At 39.3% G+C, this 23,590-nt stretch overlaps 1 protein-coding gene across 1 annotated transcript in view; it reads right to left on the bottom strand.

Annotated features, from left to right (window-relative positions):
* The window catches only part of ROS1 (ROS proto-oncogene 1, receptor tyrosine kinase), a 68,657-nt gene that overhangs the window by 9,215 nt on the left and 35,852 nt on the right, over positions 1-23,590 (bottom strand). Inside the window, 15 exon segments of the mRNA XM_030944940.1 lie at positions 959-1,122; positions 6,197-6,331; positions 7,452-7,655; positions 8,273-8,370; positions 9,114-9,243; positions 11,899-11,963; positions 12,230-12,392; positions 12,803-12,938; positions 13,292-13,384; positions 14,021-14,208; positions 16,199-16,316; positions 16,790-16,964; positions 17,970-18,146; positions 18,966-19,198; positions 23,152-23,293. Of these exon segments, the coding sequence (XP_030800800.1) occupies positions 959-1,122; positions 6,197-6,331; positions 7,452-7,655; positions 8,273-8,370; positions 9,114-9,243; positions 11,899-11,963; positions 12,230-12,392; positions 12,803-12,938; positions 13,292-13,384; positions 14,021-14,208; positions 16,199-16,316; positions 16,790-16,964; positions 17,970-18,146; positions 18,966-19,198; positions 23,152-23,293 (2,221 nt within the window).

Genomic DNA, 23,590 nt, shown 5'->3' with positions numbered 1-23,590 from the left:
AGCTATTCAATATTTTTCATTATAAAACCATAGCATGCAAACAGATTAAATGAAAAAATTAATCTGTGAAATAAAAGTGAAATATTTCAACTGATAAAAACTTTCTTTTTGTAGAATTCAGATCACATTTTTTAGTAATATTGTTTACTTTTTCCTCAATATTTAGTTAGCCAAGAATTACTGAAGGATGCGAATAGATTACTATTCTGACCCAGCCAGGATGTTCCATCTAAATTTCCATATTTAAATGCTTTACATCCCAGTTGCACTGACAACTTCAAATTTAGCATTACCTTTTTCTTAGGTAATACCTTTAGCATACCCTTTTTTCTTAATTCCTGTTTTCAGAACCTTAATAATGTTCTTATATAATTGAGTTTTGTTGTGTCCCATACCTTAAGTATGTCTTCCCTAACACCACTTAGTTTATTTGTTCACAGTGTGCAGAGCATAGGCAAGACCTGAATGACCAGGGTTTGGCTTGGATTAAGGCTACCTTACTAGGGTGCCTAAATGGTGCCTCACTTGCAGGTGGCTGCTGAACCAGTACTCCTAGAGGAAGTGCCTAATGGCCATGTTTATCTCATGGAAAGAACCTATATGTCTTTGAAATTAGGACAGATTTCCACATGGAAACCTTCTAAGGCTCTCCAGTCTCTGCAAGGAACTTAGGCATCTATTGTAGTGGTACAGGGTTGTGAACTACCAAGAATTCAGATGCAAACTGGATGTCTCTGTGAGTCAGGCTTAATTACAACCTCATCTGGGCCTTTTTGCTTGGTAATCCTACACATCCTTCATCTAATTCATTGTACCTCCCAGGCACAGAATGAACCTTTACATGTTCCGTATGATAGAGCTAAATCTTTGCTGTTTCCATGTAACAGCCAGAGAATTTAAGGCAGTGACAAATGCAGGGCAGAAGCCACAAGAAGAGCGGGTGCTGGCCCAGACTCACCTTCAAAAGCTTCATTGATGACTCCAGCTGATGCCTCTCTGTTTTCAAGGCAGCAGATGAAGGACAGTGGAGAGTGTCTTATCTCTTGCAGTTTGTCATGAATACAAGAAAAAGTAGGTCTGGTGTGAGGGTCTTGGGACCAGCATCTTGTCATTAAATCACATCTGAAAAAAAAAATTTAAACGCAAACAAAAATTATAATAGGGTAATTAATCTCAACAATTACCATGAAAGATCTGGGAAGCAAGTTTGGCCTGAAAAATTTCTGTGTGGTACAAAGATCATCATCAGCTGCTGAGGCAATGAAAAACAAATTAAAGATCAAATTAAAGTCGAGAATAATTACTCTAAAACATTTTAATTTTTCGACAATGGATATTTTTGAGATTGGAAGCAGATATAACATTTTTTTTAAAAGGCACATTTGCTATGAACATCTACTCTCCCTGAAGAAGTCAGGAATACTTTCTAAGAAAGCAGACAAGGAGGAAATTCTCGCTCAGAAAAAAATTTAAAACAAAAAAAGGAAGCGTAAAATCAGAAATTAACCTGAAGTTTTCAATTTATTTAATCCTCTTTCAACTCAAGCTACCTTACATTCAGGAGAAGTTCAAGGCAAACCCTCCAGCACACGGAGAGTTAATTTCAACTTCTACCTCCAGACCAAAACAAATATGAATAGGCTTTCCAAAGGCAAACACAGTATGAATTTCCTCTGCGTGCAGGGATTCCAGCCCACCTTGGACAATACTATTGCTACCATTTAGTGGAAAATTTACCTCCTGTTTGTCTAAATGATAGGGTTGGTTTTTATTCCTTGCTCAAGGTGAGTTTATGCTACACAAAACCAAATCCTACAAAAGCCAGGGAGAGACAGGCTGAAAACCAAAACACAGCCAACACCTGGACATGCTAAGTGTCGGGAGTGGAAAGAGGTCTCCGAGTCTCAAAACCAGAGAGCAGCCAGTGAAAGGCTGGTTCAGGAAGCTGCATCTGGAATGTGGAGCATTTACCTCTAAGCCTTAAGTTCAAACCCTCCCCTGACAAACATCCTCCCAGACCTGCTGCTATGTGACACCAGGCGTTAATCTGTTATGTGAAATGAATTGTCTTGCTCAGATCCTCACTTATCCATCTTAAAAAGATGACTGCTGTCCTTCACCACAACTGGGCATCTTAAAAAGCCCTTGGTGACAGCTGGGAGGAATCGCTTGGCTTCTGATTTTTCAATGGTATTTTTCATTAAAATATTAGTGTCAAGTGAGAATGTGAGTAGAAAAATTGTTTCAAAGCCACTTGTCATCGACCTGTATTCTTGTGGTTTTCAAGCTGAACAGAGTAATTATGTTTTTTTCAAAAGGATTCCATGAAATTTTGAAAATCTGTTTTAGGAATTTAAAAAGTGGTATTGGCTTCCTAACACTCTGAATCACTTCATCTGCTTACTTTCAGGTGTACTGGTTATTACTGATGACACTGGAAATATAGAAAGAAAAAAACTGAATAGGTCTCAAAAAAGGTTAAATAACTGGTTTTCCTTCTGCTGCCAGCAAAGTGTCTGTCACATTGAATTCCAGCTTTGGATGCTGGAAGCCAACAATCTTCCTTCTGGTCATGCTTTTTGGTAGGATATCCAGGCAAAAAAACATGAGCTCCGGTGCTGTGCTTCATCAGGTTTATACTTGGGCTCTCATGAACAGAGCCTTGTGGAAGAAACAGCCAGCCACTGACCAAGAAAGAAATAGGAAATGTTACAGAAGTCATAGACTCTTAGAATGTTTTGGGTTGGAAGGAACCTTCAAGGATCATCTAGTCCAACCCACCAGCCATGTGCAGGGACATCTTCCACTACATCAGGTTGCTCAATGCCCCACCCATCTGGCCTTGAACAGCTCCAGGGATGGGATATCTACAGCTTCTCTTGGCAATCTTTTTCAGCGTTTCACCACCCTTAGTGTAAAATAATTCTTTCTTATATACAATCTAAATTTACCCTCTTTTCATTTATGAAACAAGAACATTGCAAGTGTGGAATATGAATTTTTTTGTTTTGGTTCCTATGACCAATCTCTGCCTTTCTAAATAACTATTTTTATTGGAAAATCTGCTTTATAAAGCCATTCTGTTTTGCTATGGAGTAAGGATATTAACTTCTGCCAAAACTGTAATTCAGTACTGTAATTTTCTCATTTTAACTATATTCCGTGTTTTTATTTCCTAAATCAAATTACTTGGTGATTGGCTTAAAGAATCAGTACTGGTATTTTTCACTAAGTGTTTAATTCAGATAGGCTTTAGGTTTCTAATGACAAAAACTTTCATGCTCTCTCAGAATATATCTGCAAATTTTACATGTACAGCTATTTCTGGCATGACATTTAGCTTTTGAGGCATGCTGTGACATCCAAAGTTTTAAATTATATGGCACAAACTTTCATTAGTTCAGAAATGCATGAGTATGAGACCAGTGAAGACGGAGAAAGACAGCTCGACATGCCAAGATACATGTAAGTGACAGATTGAACATATTCCTATATTTTTGGGGAACCAAACATGGGCTAGCATCACTTCATGAGAAAGAGATCCAGAGGATTGCCCTTCTTTCATGGGGAAAGCTTGTCAGGAAGAAATGAAAAATGACAGTTCCAAACACAACATTAGCTAAAGGTTTATGACAGGTTCAAGAGCTAACCTTTACACTAGATGTACACCTACAAACCCACACTTCACGCCCGTGTTTTATCAGGCAGCAACAACTGAATGTCCAACAGAGCTGCTTATGTGGGGCTGGTTAGAATTTGAGAGCCTGGAAAAGTAAAGAACTAATATTCAGTATCAGATATTGGAGGCAGAATGTGAACATTCCTGAAATGCACTATAGCACACAGAAGCTACAAGCATTACCAATTATTCTCATATGAAATGGGAAATACAACTGATGTGTGATTTTCTTAGAAAATGAGAAAATTTATCATGATAAAAAGCCGCTGATATCATCTGATGCATTCTGTGCAAGCCCTTCATCTCTTTCACTTTGTTAATTCTTCCAGGGGATCATTGCCAGAAACAAATTGTAAAAAGCTTTTAGCTACCAAATAAAAAATTTTTATCAAAGTTGCTTGTGTAAGTTTGCAAAGGACTGAGCATTCCTGAAACTGCAACTTCAAGTCAGCAAATGTCCTGGTGCTTGTACAAATTCTCTAGGCTGCAATCCACAGCCTTTGAGGATTTGTTAAATTATAAAGTTCTGACTCAGTTCAGTCCAACCTTGGCATTCTCTTGCATGCAAGCCTCATACCCACGTGGCTGTGCCAGATGTGGATTTCTGATGAAAGTGTTTTTACATTCATAGATCTAATTCATGTTTCAATATATGTGTCTCATTTATACATCCCCAAGACCCTTTTTCGATTCTTTACCAAGCTTTACCTAGCCACAGTTCTCTGGGGAAAAGTAGTTCCTGGAGTAGCAACTAATGGAGGCAAGGGGAAGAAATTTTCCCCCCTTCCAAATAAAAAACCAAACAAACAACCCACTTCCTTCATGCTTTTGCACCCTAAGGTTTCTGTGCCAGCCCTGCTTGCACTTGCAGTGTAAGCCCATCACAGATTCCTAAACACTTCTCAGCTGAAGTACTTTGGCCTTTGAACTCTCTTCCTATCAGCGACGGTTTGTTTTGTCAAATGACAATGAGCAAGCCAAAGTGCTGAGGAGACAATTACTGACTGCTGATGTCCTGATGCAGGTTCAAAACCACAAGGATGGAAACAGGAATGTCAAGAATCCCGGCATGCCATTAATGACCTAGCAAAGCAGCAAAAAGCTGTTTATGCTACTGACAGAAGCTGCATGCAGGTGCTGAGTGTTCACCAAATGAGATAAAAGATGGTACAAGAGTCTAAGCTCATCAGCTCTTTGGCTTTCAAAAACTACTATTAGGCACTGATCCTACAACAGGCAGACCAGTATGTAGGACCTATAGGCTATGCTAAATTCAAGATCTGGGACCTTAAAAATTATTTCAAGCAAAAGTTTCTTGATTTTTCTGAAGATCTAGTAACTTGTTTTAGGGCAATTTATGAGCCTTCGCTTAAGTTTGAGTGTCAGACTAGTACATGGATATAGCTGCCTCCTGTGCTTTTTTATTCACAGCACAGATGTACGAAAGTTTTTGAGGAAACCTTTCTCAGAAAATATTACAATTAAAATTTCTTTGGGCTTTCATTTGTTCTGTGACTTCCAGTTCTCCCTCTGTTATTAAAGTAAAATTCCAATCTCTTCAGTTCCTCCAAGTGCTAAAGCTTGGTTTGGGGTTTTTCTGTGTTTTTATTGCTAATTTGGTATTTCAGTTATATCTACATAATGATAAATAATCACCTTCTCTTAACCTCAGAACACAGTTACTGGTGTAAGATCTATCATGGAGGGATTGGCTTGCCAAACACAGAATTATTCTCAGGTCTTTTCCTCAGCCCTGGGAGTAAGAATTGTTGATTTTCAGTAGCCTCCCCTATTTGTACAACCAGCTGTCAAGCGCATTGCTGTGACTGCTTTTGCTGAGCGGGTGATAAAGAAATTGAGACATGAAATTAGACAATACTGAGTGATTGTTAAGCTCATGTCCTACTTCCTCCTTCATACACCTCTGGACAGTATGGGTTTGATTCACTTGATGTATTTATTTTATTCTGTTTAACTGCAAGAATTTTGCAATTAAACCTGAGTTTTGTGTTCAAGACACAAACAGAAATTGAAGGATTTACTTATCCAGTTCAGATAAAGACTAACCAGAGGTGCAGACTTCCCTTTTCCTGTACGGCTTCAGCTTTTCTTTTTGGTTTTTTTGAGTTCTCTCTACAAAAGGCAGAGTTTATTTTTTCACTTTTGTTCTAATATTAGCCTATTCCTGCACTTACCATTAAGAAAGAGTTTTATCTACAACCACAGAAACATGATGTAGAGAGAACAATAAAGTCTTAGAGCCATCTTAACTTCCAACCAATATCTTCAGGTACTCTCAGCCTGTTCTCACACTGCTATCAGATCCATGCCTTAAATTCTTATTCACAGGTTTGTCTACTGGATGAATTAGCATGTTGGCCAGTTTCATTGGAAATGAAAGTGGAGGATGTTGGGCCCTTCATGGGCATGACCAATCTTCAAAATGATGACCAACTGGCAAAAAGCCTCTTGCCTCTTATAAATATTATCAACAACATTTAAACAAAATTAACTTACAGGTCATCAGGACAATTGTTTGGAGTTTCCAGCCTTCCTCCTGATCGTACATGGTGTAAAACTTCTGTATTGGAGAAACCTGGATATGGCTGTTGACCTAAAGTCAATGTTTCCCACACTAGTACACCAAAAGCCCTGAGAAACACCATGAAAAAAAGAAAAAGAGAAAAATTAATAACCATATTCATCATGAAATCTCCCTATTAGCAGTTAGATTGTCTCTAACCTAAGAATAAGACTCAGAAAAATTAGGAGTAAGAAGACAATTCTGTTTTGTCCCTAAGCCAGCCTTGGAATAGCTAAAATAAATGTGTAGAACTGAGATGCTTTCCCAGACTCATTGAGCTGCAGCTCAGAAGATACTGAGTGCCCAACATCTTCCCCAGGAAACACTCAGATTGAGCATGTTCTCATATAAACTGGTGTTCTGAAATCTCTAGAGTTGTGGTTTAAATTGGAGAAAGACAAGTTCTTCCAAGCACCACTTGTGGAGCAATCAGCATCTCATTTGGTTTGGCACAGAGTACTAAACTACTTTCTCAGATAAGAGCAAGACTAGCAGTCAGATAGATAGGTGCAGGCAGTAAGGACTTGGACAAGACCCATGGGCTGAGTACATGTGGCCACTGAAATCTAAACTTGCGTGAATACCAGGTTTCATGGATCTGGTTTAGTCTGGGGTTTTGGGGTTTTTTTGCCATGTCTCCTGACAGTGGGTCTCTACTTCTTCACACTAAACTCAAAGCCACTCAAAGGCACACTTTTAGCTAACCTTCACAAAAAAAAGTACTGTGACCTTCTCCTGATGATGCTGCAAAGTCTGGTCTTCAAAATAAAGAAGTCACTAGAAGAGGGTGAAAGGGCAAAGTATTTGGCTGTTGGAAGAAAATGTCAATAAACCTAATGGAAAACAAAATGGAACAGCATGCAGGCAGGCAGTCAATTCAGTGCCCAATCAAGCAAAAAGCACATTGCGGGCCTGGTACAACTGTAAAATTATTTGAGTGACATTAGTTCCTTCCAGCCAAAATCCAAAGATCTTACAGCATAAAGAAATATATCCATGAAATATACTGTCATAGTGTCAAATATTTCATTAGATACTCAAAATTTCACTTAGGAGGAAGTCTTCCTGAGCCTAAAAATTATTAGAGATGGCAATATACAACCCTGTAATTCCTCCTCTAAACCAATATTTTCTTGCTGCAGAATTTACTATGGTTATTGCCACAGCTTTGTGGCTGCTATAACTCACCAGACATCAGAGCGACTTGTAAAGACACCATCAATAAGGCTTTCAGGAGCCATCCATCTGACAGGGAGTAGACCTTCTCCTCTTTTTCTGTAATAATCATTTTTATAGACATCTCTGGCAAGCCCAAAATCTCCTATCTTTACTATCCGGGATGAACGCCCATATTCCTTCTCAGACACAAGGCAGTTGCGAGCAGCCAAGTCCCTGATTTGTAAGGCAGAGAAAAGAGGATGGAGTTAGCATGGCAGAAAAACTCAGGTCTGTAAGTCATCTGGCTCAACATTCTCTTCAGAGCAGTGCCAGCCCCAAGACTGGATCAAGTGATTTAGGGCCTCACCCAGTTAAGTTTGGCATATCTTCAGGACTGGAGATGACACAGCCCTTCTGGACAACCTGTTTCAGTGATTGCTCTGGGATGTAGTGAACAATATTATCTAATTTCCTTTGCTGTAATTTGTGCTTGTTGCTTCTCATCTTTTCCCTGTACCTCTCTGAGAAAAGTCCAGCTCTGTGTCCTCTAAAGCTACCCACTAGGCAGCCAAAGACACCACATGGATCTTCCACTTGTCCTTCTCTCTGTTGCACTGGATATGATTCTGGCCTAGGGTGCAGTCCTTGGTTCAGATTTTAGAGTAGCCCACTATTTTGGGAGAGAACTGTGAGTGATATTTAGCAGAAGAGCATAGCCTTAAGATTTTACTCCAGTGCTCTCTCCTGTCATGTTACATTGTGAAATTTTTCTAGACATTTTTTCCTGGGTAAGATAATGAGTCCCAATACTGTGGGTAAGCCTGGGAAGACTAAGGAAGTACACTCTGTACCTGTGTATAAAATGCATTTTCTCTAAATAGACACAGCCTTTGCAAACATCCAAACATATGTCCAAGAGGTCAGTGACACTCAGTAAAGGGCTCCGGAGCTACAAGAAACAAAGACAGAAGTTAGCTATTCTTCCAGCTTTACCAGCTCAGAATGACAAACTCCCCATGTGAGATTTCCTCACTGAAATATATTTCTCCATTTGAAATCAGTGTAATAGTTTTTTCTAGTAGAACACATGTATATGCATTTCAACACTGTGTAGATTTGATCTGATTGTGTAAATGAACTATGCAATTGCTATAATGCTATAAAATTTCATTTTGACCTCACATCATGCCATGCATATTCCCAATCCACACACTAACTGGAGAAAAAATTTACTTGAAATTGTTTATCCTTTTTTCTTTTCTTTCCTTCTAAAGAATTTGAGGGCGCAGGGACAGTATATTCTTATATGCTCGGACTATGGCTCTCACATTAAGGATATTGTTGTTATTCAAAGACAAAAAAAAAAACCCTCTATGATTCCTAATAAACCACATACATGACCACCATTATTTATTACCACTTTCAAAAGGACAATTTATGATTTTCACAGTGAGAAATTAGCAGACATCTCATGACTGAAACCACAATTTTGGTCAGTGATCTAATGACATTTAATCTTCTTCACAGCATCACTGATTGCAAGGTCAGCACTGAGTCCCAGGGTGTTAAGGAAAAGCCAGGCCAGACCTTGCAAGTACAGAAACAGCTGAACATCAGCATGGACTTTTAGAAAGGGAAAATTTGAGAAACTGGGCAGTTACAGGTTAAAAGTATGAATCTTATGGTCTTCACCTTTTTCTTTCTTGCTCCTCGTAAATAGCTAAGCAGATCCCCTCCTTCCATCAGCTCCAGGATAAGATACTGAGGTTCATTTAACAGACACACACCAAGTAACTTCAGAATGTGGGGATGATCAAATTTGCTAAACAGAAGGAAACAACTGTAAGATGACATATGAGAAATTCAGCTGGTTGATAACTAACAGAGTGTTTATATTTGCAAGCAATGAATGAGCAGTTTGGCCTTTACAAGCCTGCTTCTATGAACATGATTCAGTAGCTCTGCCTGGATTTGCTCAGTCATGAGGAGAGTTCAGGGACATCCTTCCAAAACACAGGCTTACACTGTCTTTGACAGTCACACTTCATCTTATTTCCAGGAAGCAAAAAAAAGTTGTGAAATGGCAATTTCTTCTAGGAATAAGATGATTCATCATCTGTACGTTAAAGATAGCTACATTATTTTAATAGAGTATTTTCACTACTATATTCACAGTAGAGCTGCTGATTCAGAGAAATCCACAAAAGTAAAAGCACAAGGTGCAATGTATTATTTTCACAGTTCAGCAGGGGACAGTTTTTTCACAGTACATTTGCAAGAGGAAGAAAATACATATGAGTAATACTTCTAAGTATACTAGCAATTGTTTGTATGTGTGTCTAAGACAGGGATTACCACAGAGTAATCAGTACTCTCAGTACTGCAAGTATTCTTCAAAGAATGAAGAATATTTATTGCCTCTGACAGTGCCTGTGTTTTTTTAATCACTTCACTTGTTAGAAAATGGTTTTCCCCTCTCACACTGCATGAAAGCACTTGCACAAGCAGTCAGAGAAACTTGACTCTATTGGGAGAATTGATGGTGTCCAAAATGCTGTCAAATGCAGCAGTGTAAACAAACAAGAGAGGGACATTTTCCTTCTAATCTCTTTCAATTCACCTAATCTCAGGTGTGGGCAAAGACTCTTGCAAAAAGTGCGATTTAGAATCTGACAGTTCCCCCTGGCCCTTTGCACGTACCTCTCAATCAGACAAACTTTGGCACTTTCAGGAACAAAAAGAGGGGAAGGAACACCTGGCACTTTCCTCTGCACCCAGTGCAGACCTTTCTCCACTGGACTATCGTGCCTTACTTCCCGAGGGATGGGACACACACAAGAATTTCCTGCAGGTATTTGCACACAAATGACTCTCCAATAACCAATGTCAAATGACTTTTTGAAATAGAAGCAACTCAATTTTCCCTCTGCTGCATAGCAATAAAAAGGAACAAATAGTTCTGGCTTAACTGAGCCAATATGCATAACATTACAAGCCAAATTTTAATGAACATCCGGAAAGGCAAGCATAATAAAAGTTGCACCTACGTATCTTGCAACTTGCATCTTATATATCTTATCTGTTTGTAAGCACTCAGATGCACTTGATTTTCCTTTCTATCCTTGGTTTAATTTATGTGACCTCACAGATGAACGTCAAATGAAATCATTAAACCCTCCATGATGGAATAAAATAATTATTTTTATATTAAAAAATTAAATATTCAAATAATATTAAATAAACATTATTACTACTACTACTACTATTATTATTATTGGTTTTGTCATTGCTGCTGCTGCTGGTGGTTTTAATGACTATGGGGATTATATAATACTTAAACTTTGCTATTCTCTTCATTTCTGATTAATTGTATTGGTGTACATATGGGCCCGTGTCAATGTCTACATTTAAATGCAAAAATTTTCAATTATATACTCTTCCAGGATTTCTGGGTTTGGGTTATTATCTGCAACAAGAATTGAGAGAACCTCAGAAACTTTTACTATGGGTTCATATAATTTCTGTACTACGCAGAAAAAAACACCTTAACTGTGTTTATGACTACTAGGTAGACTGAAGATGGATTATGAGGAACTTACACACAACTCTTACTCTTTATCATTAATTTGCACTTTAATGACATGGTCAAATTTTGTTTTTAACAGTCCTTTTACCTCATTCGGTTACAGTGTGTCATAAAAGGCAAAAAATGCAAGATATATTTTTTACGTATGTAGCCACAAAAATATTTGGAATGCTGTGAAAATCAATTTCCAGTTTAATAACACCACATTTCTGCACAGAAATAAATCCTTCATTTTTTTAAAAATTGCTTTACTTCTGCACAGATGAAATAAAAGTCAAAAAAGTGCAAAAGTGCATCTGAAAACTAAACTACACTCTCAGTCTTTTAGTATCAGTTGAAAACTACAGTTGAACTTCTTGTTTCTGGGGACACTAGAAAACAAGATTTCCAGCTGAAACACAAACCTTGTTATGTGAAATTCTTGCAGTGGTGGCAGATGCATAATTTAACACTACCTCAATAGAAGGGGTATGTGGCAGCCCCTAGTGGCACATTTTTAAAAAAATATTTTCCACTGTAAATTACAACTTCAAGGCATCAGTTTATTCTGATTTGTTTCCTTCAGTAAAATGGGATAAGTTGAATTCTGACCATTGCCTTTAGCAACTAACTTGGTTTAGGGGAGCAAAGATCCTGAAATACACTAGTACAATCCAAAATAAATCCATGATATGAGCATATTGAACTTGCAGTCTATGTCTTAAATTTTGCTTATCAGATTTATAACTTTAGTTACATGATATTCATCAGTAGTGATTTACTAGTTTGGCAGAAACACAAAAATGCCAAATAATCTGTTTAGAGGAAAGTGCTGCTTTCATTCCCCTGGAAAGCCACCACCCTCAGGTGATACCAGCTTTGAAGGGTGCCCAGGGACAAAGCAGTCCCTACCTCATTAAGTGTGCTTCCTTCAAGAATTCACTCTTCTCGTGATCTGTCGCACCCTTCTTCAAAGTCTGCTCAACGGAAAGCAGAAGTGTAGAAACATTTCATCATCATCACTGTTACTACATGGTGCTTAAGTAAAACAATCAGACATAGATGTGGCCTTACATACACATTATTTTCCAGAAATCATTGAGCTGAGCTTTAAGACATTTGCAAGAAACACTGCAAAGAAAACACCCAGATCAGCTCAACACCCATTTCTCAGGTAAAACCTCTGAGACAGATCTCTCTGCCCATCCCATTCTCTTGCAAGAGAACAGATTATTATGATTACCTTGACTGCTACTTTGGATTCTCCACTTCCATCTGCCAGGATATCTACTGCAGTCCCTTCATATACCTCTCCAAAGGCTCCACTTCCTAACAATTTGTGTAAGTTGAGTTTGTCCCGAGGGAAAGCTGGCAGTGATTCAATCTCTGCTTGAGAAGGAAGAGTGCTACAAAACAGCAATACAAGTCACTCATTCATACCTAAGGATGTCTGAAATTCTATAAAAATTCAAAAGAAGCTGGTACTATTTGTGTTATCAGGTATACTTAAGGGGAGCTCAAGTGAGGCCTGGATGTTTTGGAAGTTACTGGAAAACACCAGGTCTTCTCCCTTCCCTGTGCACTTGTGTTTCTTGCCAGAGTGACATGAAGGATGGGCTAGGGGGGATCCAGACTGGGCTGTGTGCCAGAGGGGCAGCATGGCAGGGCATCATTTGGAGCAGATCTGCCCTGCAGCAAACATGCAGCTCTTAACTCTACCTTGAGGTTTCAGGGATCAGTGCCCTGATGTAAACTGGTCCAGGGAAGACCTCTTTGATGTTTTTCTCCTTGAAATACATTTGCTCTGAGGACATACCGTATGGCATAGCAGGCATTGGCTAGTCCCACTGTTTCAGCCATCCCTCTGAGTTGAGCTAGCTCTTTATCTTCCTTGATAAACACTATCTGTCCAGGCAAGGCCGGTTTTCTGGATTTCAATCTTTGTTTCCATACTGGAATAGAAAAGGAGATCATTAAGTGTTTCACCCTGAAAGTAAGGTCAAGTTTTTAGAAGAACCCACACGAGCATTAGAGTTCCTTAAGCACTCCTGTGCTCTCCAGGCAGGTAAACAACAGCAAGAAATTACTGAGGATGGAGTGAATTTCTATCCTGTCCTTCATACCATGTAATATAATAAGCCATCTCTAGGGCCTCAAAGAATGAGAATATACAAATTCCTCCCAGCTCCCATCCTAGGGCGGGGAGCATTTTCCTAAATCTGAAGGCCAATCATTTCCCAACACCTGAACTGCCTTTCACCAAGGCTTGGCAAACCAAGGGTAAACAAAAAACTCAATCACATACCAAAACCAAACAGCATGACCACAGCCAAACACAGCACAACAACTCCAACCACAGAAACAATGGCAATGATGGTGCCCATGGACATCATGCTATCTGTTAAAGAGAAAAGAAAATTTGTTTAATTACTGTGTATGCATGCAATGTCAATCCTATGCAGCAGAGCACACCTGAGAGAACCCTTCAGCTCCCTGCTATGTAAAAGTCTTTCACTGCACAAAGTTCTCTTGTAGGCTCTATGTGGATATGTATTTGGTCAGACTAATCCTTCTCCCCCAGACTTGGGCCATTCCTGCCACCTAATGTGTATGCAGAAATAGAAAATGCTGAACTGTTTGACTACTCAAGGTGGGAATTCCAAAAGCAGCCACAAAGTGAAAGTCTAATATTCTGGCTGAAGGCAAGAAGTAATTCCAATATTTTTACCCAGTGGGCAAGCTTGTCTTTTTTTCAAGAATCACATCATAAAGCAGAGTGGCAGAGTCACAGAGACAAAGTGCTATAAATGAGGAGAAGCACTTTTCAGGCCCACTGTTCTGAGCAAAAGAGCCTGGATGAGCACTAGCAGCAGGGGTCACAACAAAAACATAATCATTTATTACCTATTAGAGACATTATTTTATCTTTGCAGGATTATTCTTATTAAAATAGCCAGTCTCTGTTCCTAAATTGGTATGACTATTTAGAATAACAAAAAAAAGGATTAACAGGATACAAAAGTACAAGACATACCTTCACTCAAAATTATATCCATGCTAACATCACTGTATTCACCAAGTCCCAGTACATTTGCAGCTGCTGCTCTGAACTGGAAAGCTCCTTCCAAGTTCTTGGCCTTCCATGTGCAAATACTGCCACAGGAGCCATTGTAAACCACCTCCCACGTGGACTTCACATCACTGCTGTTGCCAGACTGTTTCCTGCAGCATGCACAGCATGACACAGGAATGTCATTAATGCCACGAGGGCAGTTGACTGCCTCACCCCCAGCCCATTCTTTCCTTCAGTTCCATGGTTTTCACAGCATTTCTCTGCCTGCATAAAAGCTCAATCTGGTAATGAGATTCTGGCTAAAGAGAAGAAAATTCTGCTGTGCCATTTCAGCTGTGCTAGGAAACAAATATCTTTATCTTGGCATTGGAAATTAAATACTAGAACACTTTAGACACAAAAAAAAAACCTGTTCAATATATGCCTGATTCACCTGTTTCAGTATATGCCTCACCACCAAGATTTCAAAATGTTCTTATTTAGCTTTCTGGCAAAAAAAAAAAAAAAAAACCAAAAACAACAAAAAACAAATCTACTGTGCTAGAGCTTTTTTCCCTTCCAGACCCAGACCAATTCAGTGATTCAGTGTCTCTTGTGCATCAGGTTTCTCAAGCTAAATGGGAAGCAAGACATTGGCAGTGAAGATACCATTCTTTAGCTAGCCACTTTCCCATAGTATCTGCTGACTGCTGGGTGTATTTCTTCCTTTCCCCATTGGACTGAGATTGATTGCTCACAAGACCACATACTTAAACTTGAAAGGCCATATCTGAAATATCATTTCATGTCACACAACACCGCAATACATCATGTGAAATGACCTTCATGAGCAAGTCACTCATTCTCCCAACACACTTTAATGGAGAAAAAAGGCCAAACGCTTCTAAACCAGGAAGACATGGGAAAACTCATGCCCTTGGTGTGTACATGTTGCCACTAGAGCTATATGAAAAACAGAGGTTGATTAAAGCGGTTAGGCAAACATTTTCTAGAATGCTTTGCAAGTGGCCTAACATTTTTCTATCTGGTGTGAAATTCAGTCAAAACCATCAGCTTGTGTACATTCAAACTACAAGAGAAAAGCTGACTAATTTAAAAGACCACTTCAGTGAAGCATTATGATTCCATAGATAAATAAGAAGCTGGAGTCTGGAGAGCACAGCAGCTAATGCACAGTCCTGGCAAAGACCAAGGGACTGACCTTTCCTTACCCATTTGCAGCAAGTCAGGTACAGATTGTCTCCTGGCATATCAAAATCATCGTTTTCTCAGAGCATGCATGTCAGTTCTCCTGCATGCTCATGGAACTGTAGGAAGCTTACAGCACCAGGAAAATATGTCTGGGTGAAAACTTATATAGGTAAAGCATTTCCAGCTCAGAGTGCTGCCAGTGCTTAGTTTTCATAAGCACAGAGAAAGAAATAATGGCTGAGTTTAGAAAATTGCTTCCCTCCATCAATAATGACTTCAAACAATCACTGGAATATTTCAGAAGATAGATTCTCCTAGTTTTAAAATAATGCATTAATTAAACTTTGCACTGACTGCTTTAAAGGAATCTCGCCAGAGTCGTGGTCAAAAAATTAGAAATTCAAAGTCACTGCCCACAGCAATATACTATAACCTGCCCTATCAGCCCTTCCAATGCCAGTGCAAGAGCGAGCTGGTGTTCTAGTCTGACATCAGTAGCCCAGGCAATTAGAATTTGATGACAGAGAACTTGAAAAATTATGCAGTCACCCCATATGGGTGGGAATACTTTATTTCTGGCAATATTCTTTCAGTCCTCTGAACACTAATATATTTATACATATTTATTAGCCAAAAATACATACTACATGTAAGATTTGTGATTTGAAATTCTCTCCGAATCTTCCAGTTCACTGACATAGATCTAAACATATAATTGTATTTCAAGATTACTCTGAAAATGTTGTTAGTGTTTATTTTCCTTCTGTGTTTTCCAGAAATTCTGGAAATTATGGGTTCTTGGTTTATCTAAGAAAGAGATCCCAGTGGGAAGAACCTTTTGATCATATACATTTCATTCTTCCCATCAGAGCCAACTTGAAAAGCCCGGCACACCCAGATTTGTTCTGGGCTGTTACCTATGGGAAGAGTGCCTCATGCATTGCTTACCTGCTCTCTAAGATGTAGTATGTCAGTTTGCTTCCATTGTCATCAGCCTTTTCCCACTGTAGAGAGTTTTTGGAGTCTTCGGCTTTTTTAGGAACTCCTGGCTTACTGGGAACACCAGCTTAAGCCAAACAGGGAAGAAACAGAATCTTTAAAATATGTTTGTAGCATGACAAAGGGCCAACAGGCACAGAGAAAAATCTGATGCACACATGAATGTTTAGACATACAAAAGGAAAGAGGATCTATATTAAAAACCCTCAGAGAGAATGAATCCTTGGCCTTCTCTTTGTGATGGATGAATTCTAAAATTTTTACCCACATGCAGACTTTCACCAGTAATGAGTTCACTTACATTATAGAAATTTCATTTCAGTTCTCCTCACTCTTTCCTCTGCTCCACTTGGAAATGAATCTCATTTCTTTCCCCCTATTACATCTGAACGTATGCTATTGTGTTATTCATTTTTCAAACAAACAGAACTATTGGGTCTTAGTATAAGAAAATTCCCTGCTAAATTTTTGAAAATATCATGTTTAATGTTCACATCCTGTAAAGTCTTAAAATCTTCTCATGCTGTGTTAAGTGCTTACCTGTAGTTTTAAAGCTTGTGGAAGAGGAAGTGCTTTTCACTCCTGTGACATAAACTACTGTGACTCTTACAAAGTAGTTGGTCCAAGGAAGAGTTCCTGTGATGTTGCATTTGTAAACAAGATTTCCTATGCATGTAGTGTTTGCAGGAGAAAACCAGTCACTTTTTGTTGGCCACTAGAGAAATAAAATATCATTATGGTCAACTTTCTGCTGAAAGTGTGTCACAGTTCTATTCCTGGGTAGATCAACTACTTTGCCACCTCTTAATATCATAGTGGAAATATGACGCAGATACTTTTTCAACCATGGGACTCTGTCCTCTCAGAGACCAAGGACACAAACCCTAATTTTCTTCTTTGTTTTCAGGAGACCTACAAGTCTTGGCAGTAACAAAGAACAACAGATTAAGTGCCTGCTTTACACAGCCAAAAGGAGCCTTCCCCTCGTATTTCTGGATCATCGTGCCCATGAGTTCAGCTTGCCATGATGCAATTGAAAGGAGGTGGTGGGTTAGTGGAATTGTGATGTGACATTTATTTTAGGCCAGGGAAATGTTTGGTGTAGGTCTATTGAATCTGATTCTCTATAGTAAAGAATTTACATGATCCAGTTTAGGACATGAATTTTTCTGTGTCCAGTGGTTCAGGTGTTGAAGTCTGAAGTTTTCATGCATGCTGCTCTCACTGCAGTGCTTACTCCTTACTTCTTGGACCTGCTCTTCTCTCTGGCATTTTCTCCTAACCTCTGTCACAGGAAAATAAATCCAGATACTAGGTTGTGGCTAATATTTAATGCTGAAAAACCTTTTATTCTTTTTCTTGTGCAGGGCAGACATAGGATTTGCAACTGCAAACCCAGTTGGGGCAGGGCAGTGAGGAAACCAGGATAGGACTGCTGAAACAGGAGACTCAGAAGGAATTCTGGTGAGGTCATCCAGGATGTCCTTTGGCACTATGGAGCACTAAATGCTACAGCTGCACTCCTCCTTGTTCCTGGCAAATGCTGACTCCATCCTACCCCTGCTGAGCAGCTAAGACTGACATCACCATGCCCAAATTATCCACTGAGACTCTTCATATACATCCTGCCACCCACCCTGTCCTGCTTACCAGAGCAGAGTAGGTTAAATTTTCTCTGATCTGAAAAAAAACCCCACCCTAAACTTAGAGGTATTTTTACCTTATGCAGCTCAAACCAGAAGCTGTTTTCACTGATATGCAGAGGAGCTCTCCATTCTAGCTGGAAACTGGTGTTTCTGGGGACTACGTTGATAGGTGCAGCTGGAGTCTCAAATGTTTTTGCAATGACAGGGACACTTTCAGAAAGCCAGTTCTCATCAGGATGAAAAGCAAGAACCTAGTAAGGCAATGGATGAAGTGTACAATACCAGAGCAGTTGGAAAGGTAGCTTTGCTTTAGCAGCACCAAGTGTTTGGAAGACCAACATTTCAAACAAGACAGTATTCAGGCAATAGAGATTAAGGTGTAGAAAGATTTTGCCCCTCATAGCTGCAAGGTTATATACCTTCAGGCTGAAAGTTCATGTCCAGGAGTACCCTTCCTCAGAGACTCTTCTTAGTTTCTCATCTCAGATTTCTACCAAGTCCCTTCTCTTTCTAGGTCTTTCTTAAATGCCACACTCTCTTACACAGCTATGAAGATGTCTCATCACATATTAGGCAGTGTTTTAGAACCACAGAAACACAAAGTCAAGAAGTGCCTTAGCACATTATTTTTCACTAAGCCACAGGCAAATATGACTGGTTAGGTATGCATACTCACATACACGCATACAGGTATTTAGGTATGTGTATGTGCATATATTTCCCATTATATTATTCAAATCATTTACAAAAGCCCAAAATCAAATTAGGACCTACAGATCCCCTCCTGCCATCATCTGAATGTTCTCCCAACTGTGTAAATCACTCTATTTGTGATACCCAGTGCACATTCTGCAGACAACACGTTTACTTGGTTACTTTTGAAACTGTCACTCTGATCACAGGCCTGCTGTCCAGATTTACTATATTTTTCAGCCTTCACCTGTAAAGGGAGAAGCAGCAAATTTTGTTCTTATGAATCCACATTGCATACTTTCATTTGTCTATTTTGCAGATGAGAAGTCTAAAGATTTGCAGGTTGAACAGACAAGTAAAACTAATTGCAATGATACCTTGAACAAATTTTTTGTTCCAGGTTGAAGCCCACTGACAGACCAGGCAAGCACCCCATTTGAAAATTCACTTTTTCGCAACGGTGTCGCTGGGACAGGAGGCAATAAATTGACAGAGATTTGATAGCGGAGGGATTCAAGAGGTCCATTTGGCTTCAGAGGTTCACTCCAGGATATGTTGATGGTGGTGTCAGACAAAACTAATGCTTTAATAGTGTTAACTGCCTCTGGTACTAGAACAGAAAGAAAAATTAATCTCCTTTTTAGAGTAGTCAAGAAATGTCACCAAGGAAAGAAAAGAAGGATGTAAGTTTATTAATATGGTTCATTCACAGGACTGAAACTCTACACAGGTAAAACTCATATTCTGGTATAGTCAGTCAGCTGAAGACAAGTTCAAAATATTTTGAGAGACTTTTAGTATTTTCTTAGCTATCCCAATATGCAAGCAGACAAAAAACCTGAACACCAGGAAAACAAACACACACACATATATATATACACACCTCTACATTGATAGCCATATCACTGAATTCCTGCTCCCTCTTAGCTTCCTAATCAGGGTCTCAGATGTGAGTTGACTATGGTGTCTACTTGAATACGCACACACACAAAATACCTGTGCACTATTCCAATTGGAAAGTCTTTTCTTGAATGGAAACTTATAAGGGAAGAAAATCCATTATTTCCCATCATTTAAAATTTTTCTCAGAAATAAGAGTCTGGCTGAGCTGTGTAAGGAAGAAATTGGGTTGCTGGTCAGATGTCCATACCAGCTGGTTACTCACTAATTGTTCTGGAAAAATCAACCCTTCCTTTGAAGCTTTAAGATCACAGACTTTGTAACGGCATGTCCCTGCTCTGTATAAAAAAAAAAATCTTTATTTCCTATTGAGGTGTCCAGAGAGGTAAAAAGTTAACAAGTCATTACACTCTTTATGTTCCCAACATACCAAAATGATGAGTCCATATGTTTTATTTCATATCCTGATAGCAAGACTAGAAATTATTTAATGAAATATACAGAAACTAGACTAGGAAAGGACAAGTTTCTTATTTGTCTAGCTAAAACATATGTGGAGTAAGAGTGACACTCTGTGGCAAGAGCAATGCATTGTTTTCCTCTTTTTTTCATTCCCTCTACCTTGCTATTTGATGGAAAGCACAAATTATTCCAAGCTTCTTTCACTTCATTAGAGAATTGAGAAAAAGGCATTGAGGGAATTCACACAGCTTCAGAGGTGTTAAATAGTGTACACACTTCAAGAGGCTCTAGCAGCATCTGATTACAATTTAAACTGGCAATTACATTCATGAAATTGAGAACATAAGTGTTAGGACACATATACCTTCTATTTACAGCTGGCTGGAAGTTTTTCAACAAATTTGAAAAGCTCTGAATGCTGATACAAATATCTATTCAAAATACTCAGGGTTTCCAAGCTGGGGTGAGGGTTTTTTGTTGGTTTGGTTTGCTTTGCTTTTTGTCTAAGACTTGATTTTCATCCAGATTTTATATTTTGTCTCAACTAGAGAAACCTGTTCTGAGTTTCATATTTTATTTTAACATGAGACTAAAAAATTCCATTTGAGTGGAGCAATCCAGTCTCCCATTTTATAATCTACCTTTATGTTTCATCACTGAAAGGATGTACATTGCTGCAGGATAGCACAGTTCCCCATACAAAAAAATAATTATGTCAATTCTTTCCACATCCCAATAGTATTTAATGTTATTAAATCAATGTATCACAAAAATGTTATATTACAGATGTGGAATCCCACGCAAAGAATTGAAATCTACTGATAGAGGGCCAGAATTCTTGGGTGTTTGGGGGGTTTTTGTTTGTTTGGTTGTTTGTTTTTCTCCACAGACTCCCTAGGAAGGTTGAATCATCAAGGTTGGAAGAGACCTTTCAGATCATTAAGTCCAACTGTCAACCAGAACTACCACTGTAACCCCTAAACCACATCACCCAACACCAGGTGCCTCTTAAGCACCTCCGGGGATGGTGACTCCACCACCACTCCCTGGGAAACCTATTCCAGTGCCTGACCACCTGAACATTGTGAACATTTTTTCTGATATCTAATCTGAATCTCCCATCTCAGATAAAGGCCATTGCCTCCAGTCCTCTCACTGCAGGCATGGTAGAAGAGACCAGCTCACAATATTCAGAGATTCACATGGGAGCCTATTGCCTTGATGTTGCAGATGCTAAGGGATCTGACTGTTAAGAGAAAAATATGCAGCACAGTGGAACTAGAGAACTCAAAGTGTAGCAAGTCTGGATTCCATGAGAAGGGTGACAATATGCCTGCACCTCGTTTCACTTCCATTTGAAAGATGAAAAGAAGCTCACCTTAAACAGAGGGCTTTTAAGGGGAAAAATGTGACTGCTCCCAGGATAAAAACCAGGGAATGATCTGTGCATAAGAGAAGCCACTGGCGGCTCACAGGTGATGCTCTCCTCTGGACAATGGTGGCAAAAAGAGAGGCTAGTTATTCTGTGAATGAACCCTTAAAGAAACCTTTAAAGAGTGCATCCCTAAGGAAAGAAAAAGGGAAATCAGGGCTCCTGTCATGCACTTGTTTCCAGGTGTTCTGGATAAAATGTTTTCTTGGGCAGACTTGATCACTAGGGAAACAAGACATTGAGGAAAGTAAGAAAAACTCAGTGATGGCTGTTTGTACTTGAATTCCAGTTATTCCATCAACTTCTGAAGCAGTCAAAACCCACAGAGAGGTAAAAAGAGGCAAAGGAAAACCTTAGGGGTCCCTGCTGTGGCTCCCTCAGTGCATGTCACAGCAATATCCACATGCGCAGCTGTGCAGCACAGCTCTGTGCCAGCCACAGCCAGCCCTGATGCAGCCAGGCTAAGGGAGCCAGTGCCCAAGGGCCAAAAGCTGCTGTGCCTCTCAGTTTCGCTCCCTTACCCTCTCTCAAAAAAATAACTGCTCCAACTCTGCAGGACAAGACCCAGGCAAGAAAACTAATGAAGATGAGGGCCACAGCATTCCCACAGCACAGTGAGTTGAACACAAAGTATCCCTAGGTACCATCTCCACAGTCTTTCAGTAAAACACAGATATGCTGTAGACTTGGCTATAATTCTGACTCTCTGACTTAGGAATTAAGAGAGGTGGCTGATGGCTTTGCAAGTGGAGTTTATGTGGATCAAGCTGACACTGGCTGCTGACAGCAGGCACAACAGAGCAAAACTGACACAACAGAAGAGCAACCACTCTGTATACCAGGGGGGATAGCTACCCCTCATAATGGCTTTCCAGGTTTTCAGCAAGGGACTTCAGCAGAAGCACAGAGAAAATTATCTGAAGAGGAGCACAAAGGCAGCTCCTCATAAAGACAAGCGTGCGCGTACAGAACTGCACATGCTAAACAAGAAAAAGTGCTGAGCAAGGCAGTTCTATTGGGCCAGGCTGCAACATGTGCAAAAGCATAGCATGCACCTTTTGCATGATCCTTCTCTTTCTGGAAAATGTCAAGACCTTCAAGGAAACTGGCACAGCAGCTGCCCCACAGCTGTGAACAGGTAGAGTGGAGCAGGGAATGAGTAGAAGTATCTTCATGCCCTAATTGAGGTATTTACAAGCATGGGAGGCATCCAGCTCAGACTGTAGTATTCTCAAAGAACAAGGACTGAAAGGGCACATCAAAATTCTTGAAATCAACTGAAAATGAGCTGTTTTCATTCAGGCCAAAAGTAAAAATGAAGTATTGACTTTTCAGCCTAGTTCACAAAACAAATCTGCATTACCCTTAGAAACAGCAATCATGAGAGCGACATCAAGCCAAGAGAAAAAAAATCTTAATGCTGAATGAATACACAACACATACTTAAACTACATAATCACACATGCATTCGAACACAACTTACTTAAAGATGTGGTCCAAGACAGAAACTACAACTGTTTAGCAGCTTTTAACCATAATTTATCTTTCCTCAGGAAGCAAGTAAGACAAAGATTTGAAGAATAGATACAAATATATTGAATGAATCTTACAAATTCATCAAATCTGTTTGCCAAAACCTTGTGAAGATCTACCCAGGTTATATTTTAATCAGACTGTTTGTCCACTTTCTGATTTACAACCCAAACTTGCATACATCTTCCTCTGAGATGAGAACTCAGTTCAAATTCAGAATAAAATATGAAACAAACCTCCATATAGAGTTGTGCCAACTGTGCCTTCTCCCACAGGCAGCACTTCCTCATCTGAATAGTAGTTTTTCACTGCAACTTGTATGGCATAACTCGAAAATGGCTGTAGGTTCTCTAAAACAGCAATAGGACCCTGATATTCCTGTAAGCCAAAATCAAATAATAAACATGCATTCTTAGAGAAAAGAGTCATATGTCAACCCAATCATCTGACAATGAAATGTGTGGTTAAAAAGTAACACAGTAGTGTTTTTGCATTGTAAAACACTTTATTGTTTAAAAAAAGAATGTTTGAATCGCAGTTTTGGTAATAGGTCCCTAAAGAAAAGAAAGAACATACCAAAAAACAAGACAAAAAGTAGGGAGGCTCTTGCACAAAGGAAAAACTAAGGAATCTACCATAGAGAAAGGACAGTTACTGCTGGAATATAGAAATGGA

Source organism: Camarhynchus parvulus, chromosome 3, assembly GCF_901933205.1.
Source record: "Camarhynchus parvulus chromosome 3, STF_HiC, whole genome shotgun sequence".
Taxonomy (NCBI): domain Eukaryota; kingdom Metazoa; phylum Chordata; class Aves; order Passeriformes; family Thraupidae; genus Camarhynchus; species Camarhynchus parvulus.
Note: the sequence above shows the minus strand (reverse complement) of the source record. Positions and strands in the feature narration are given on the sequence as shown.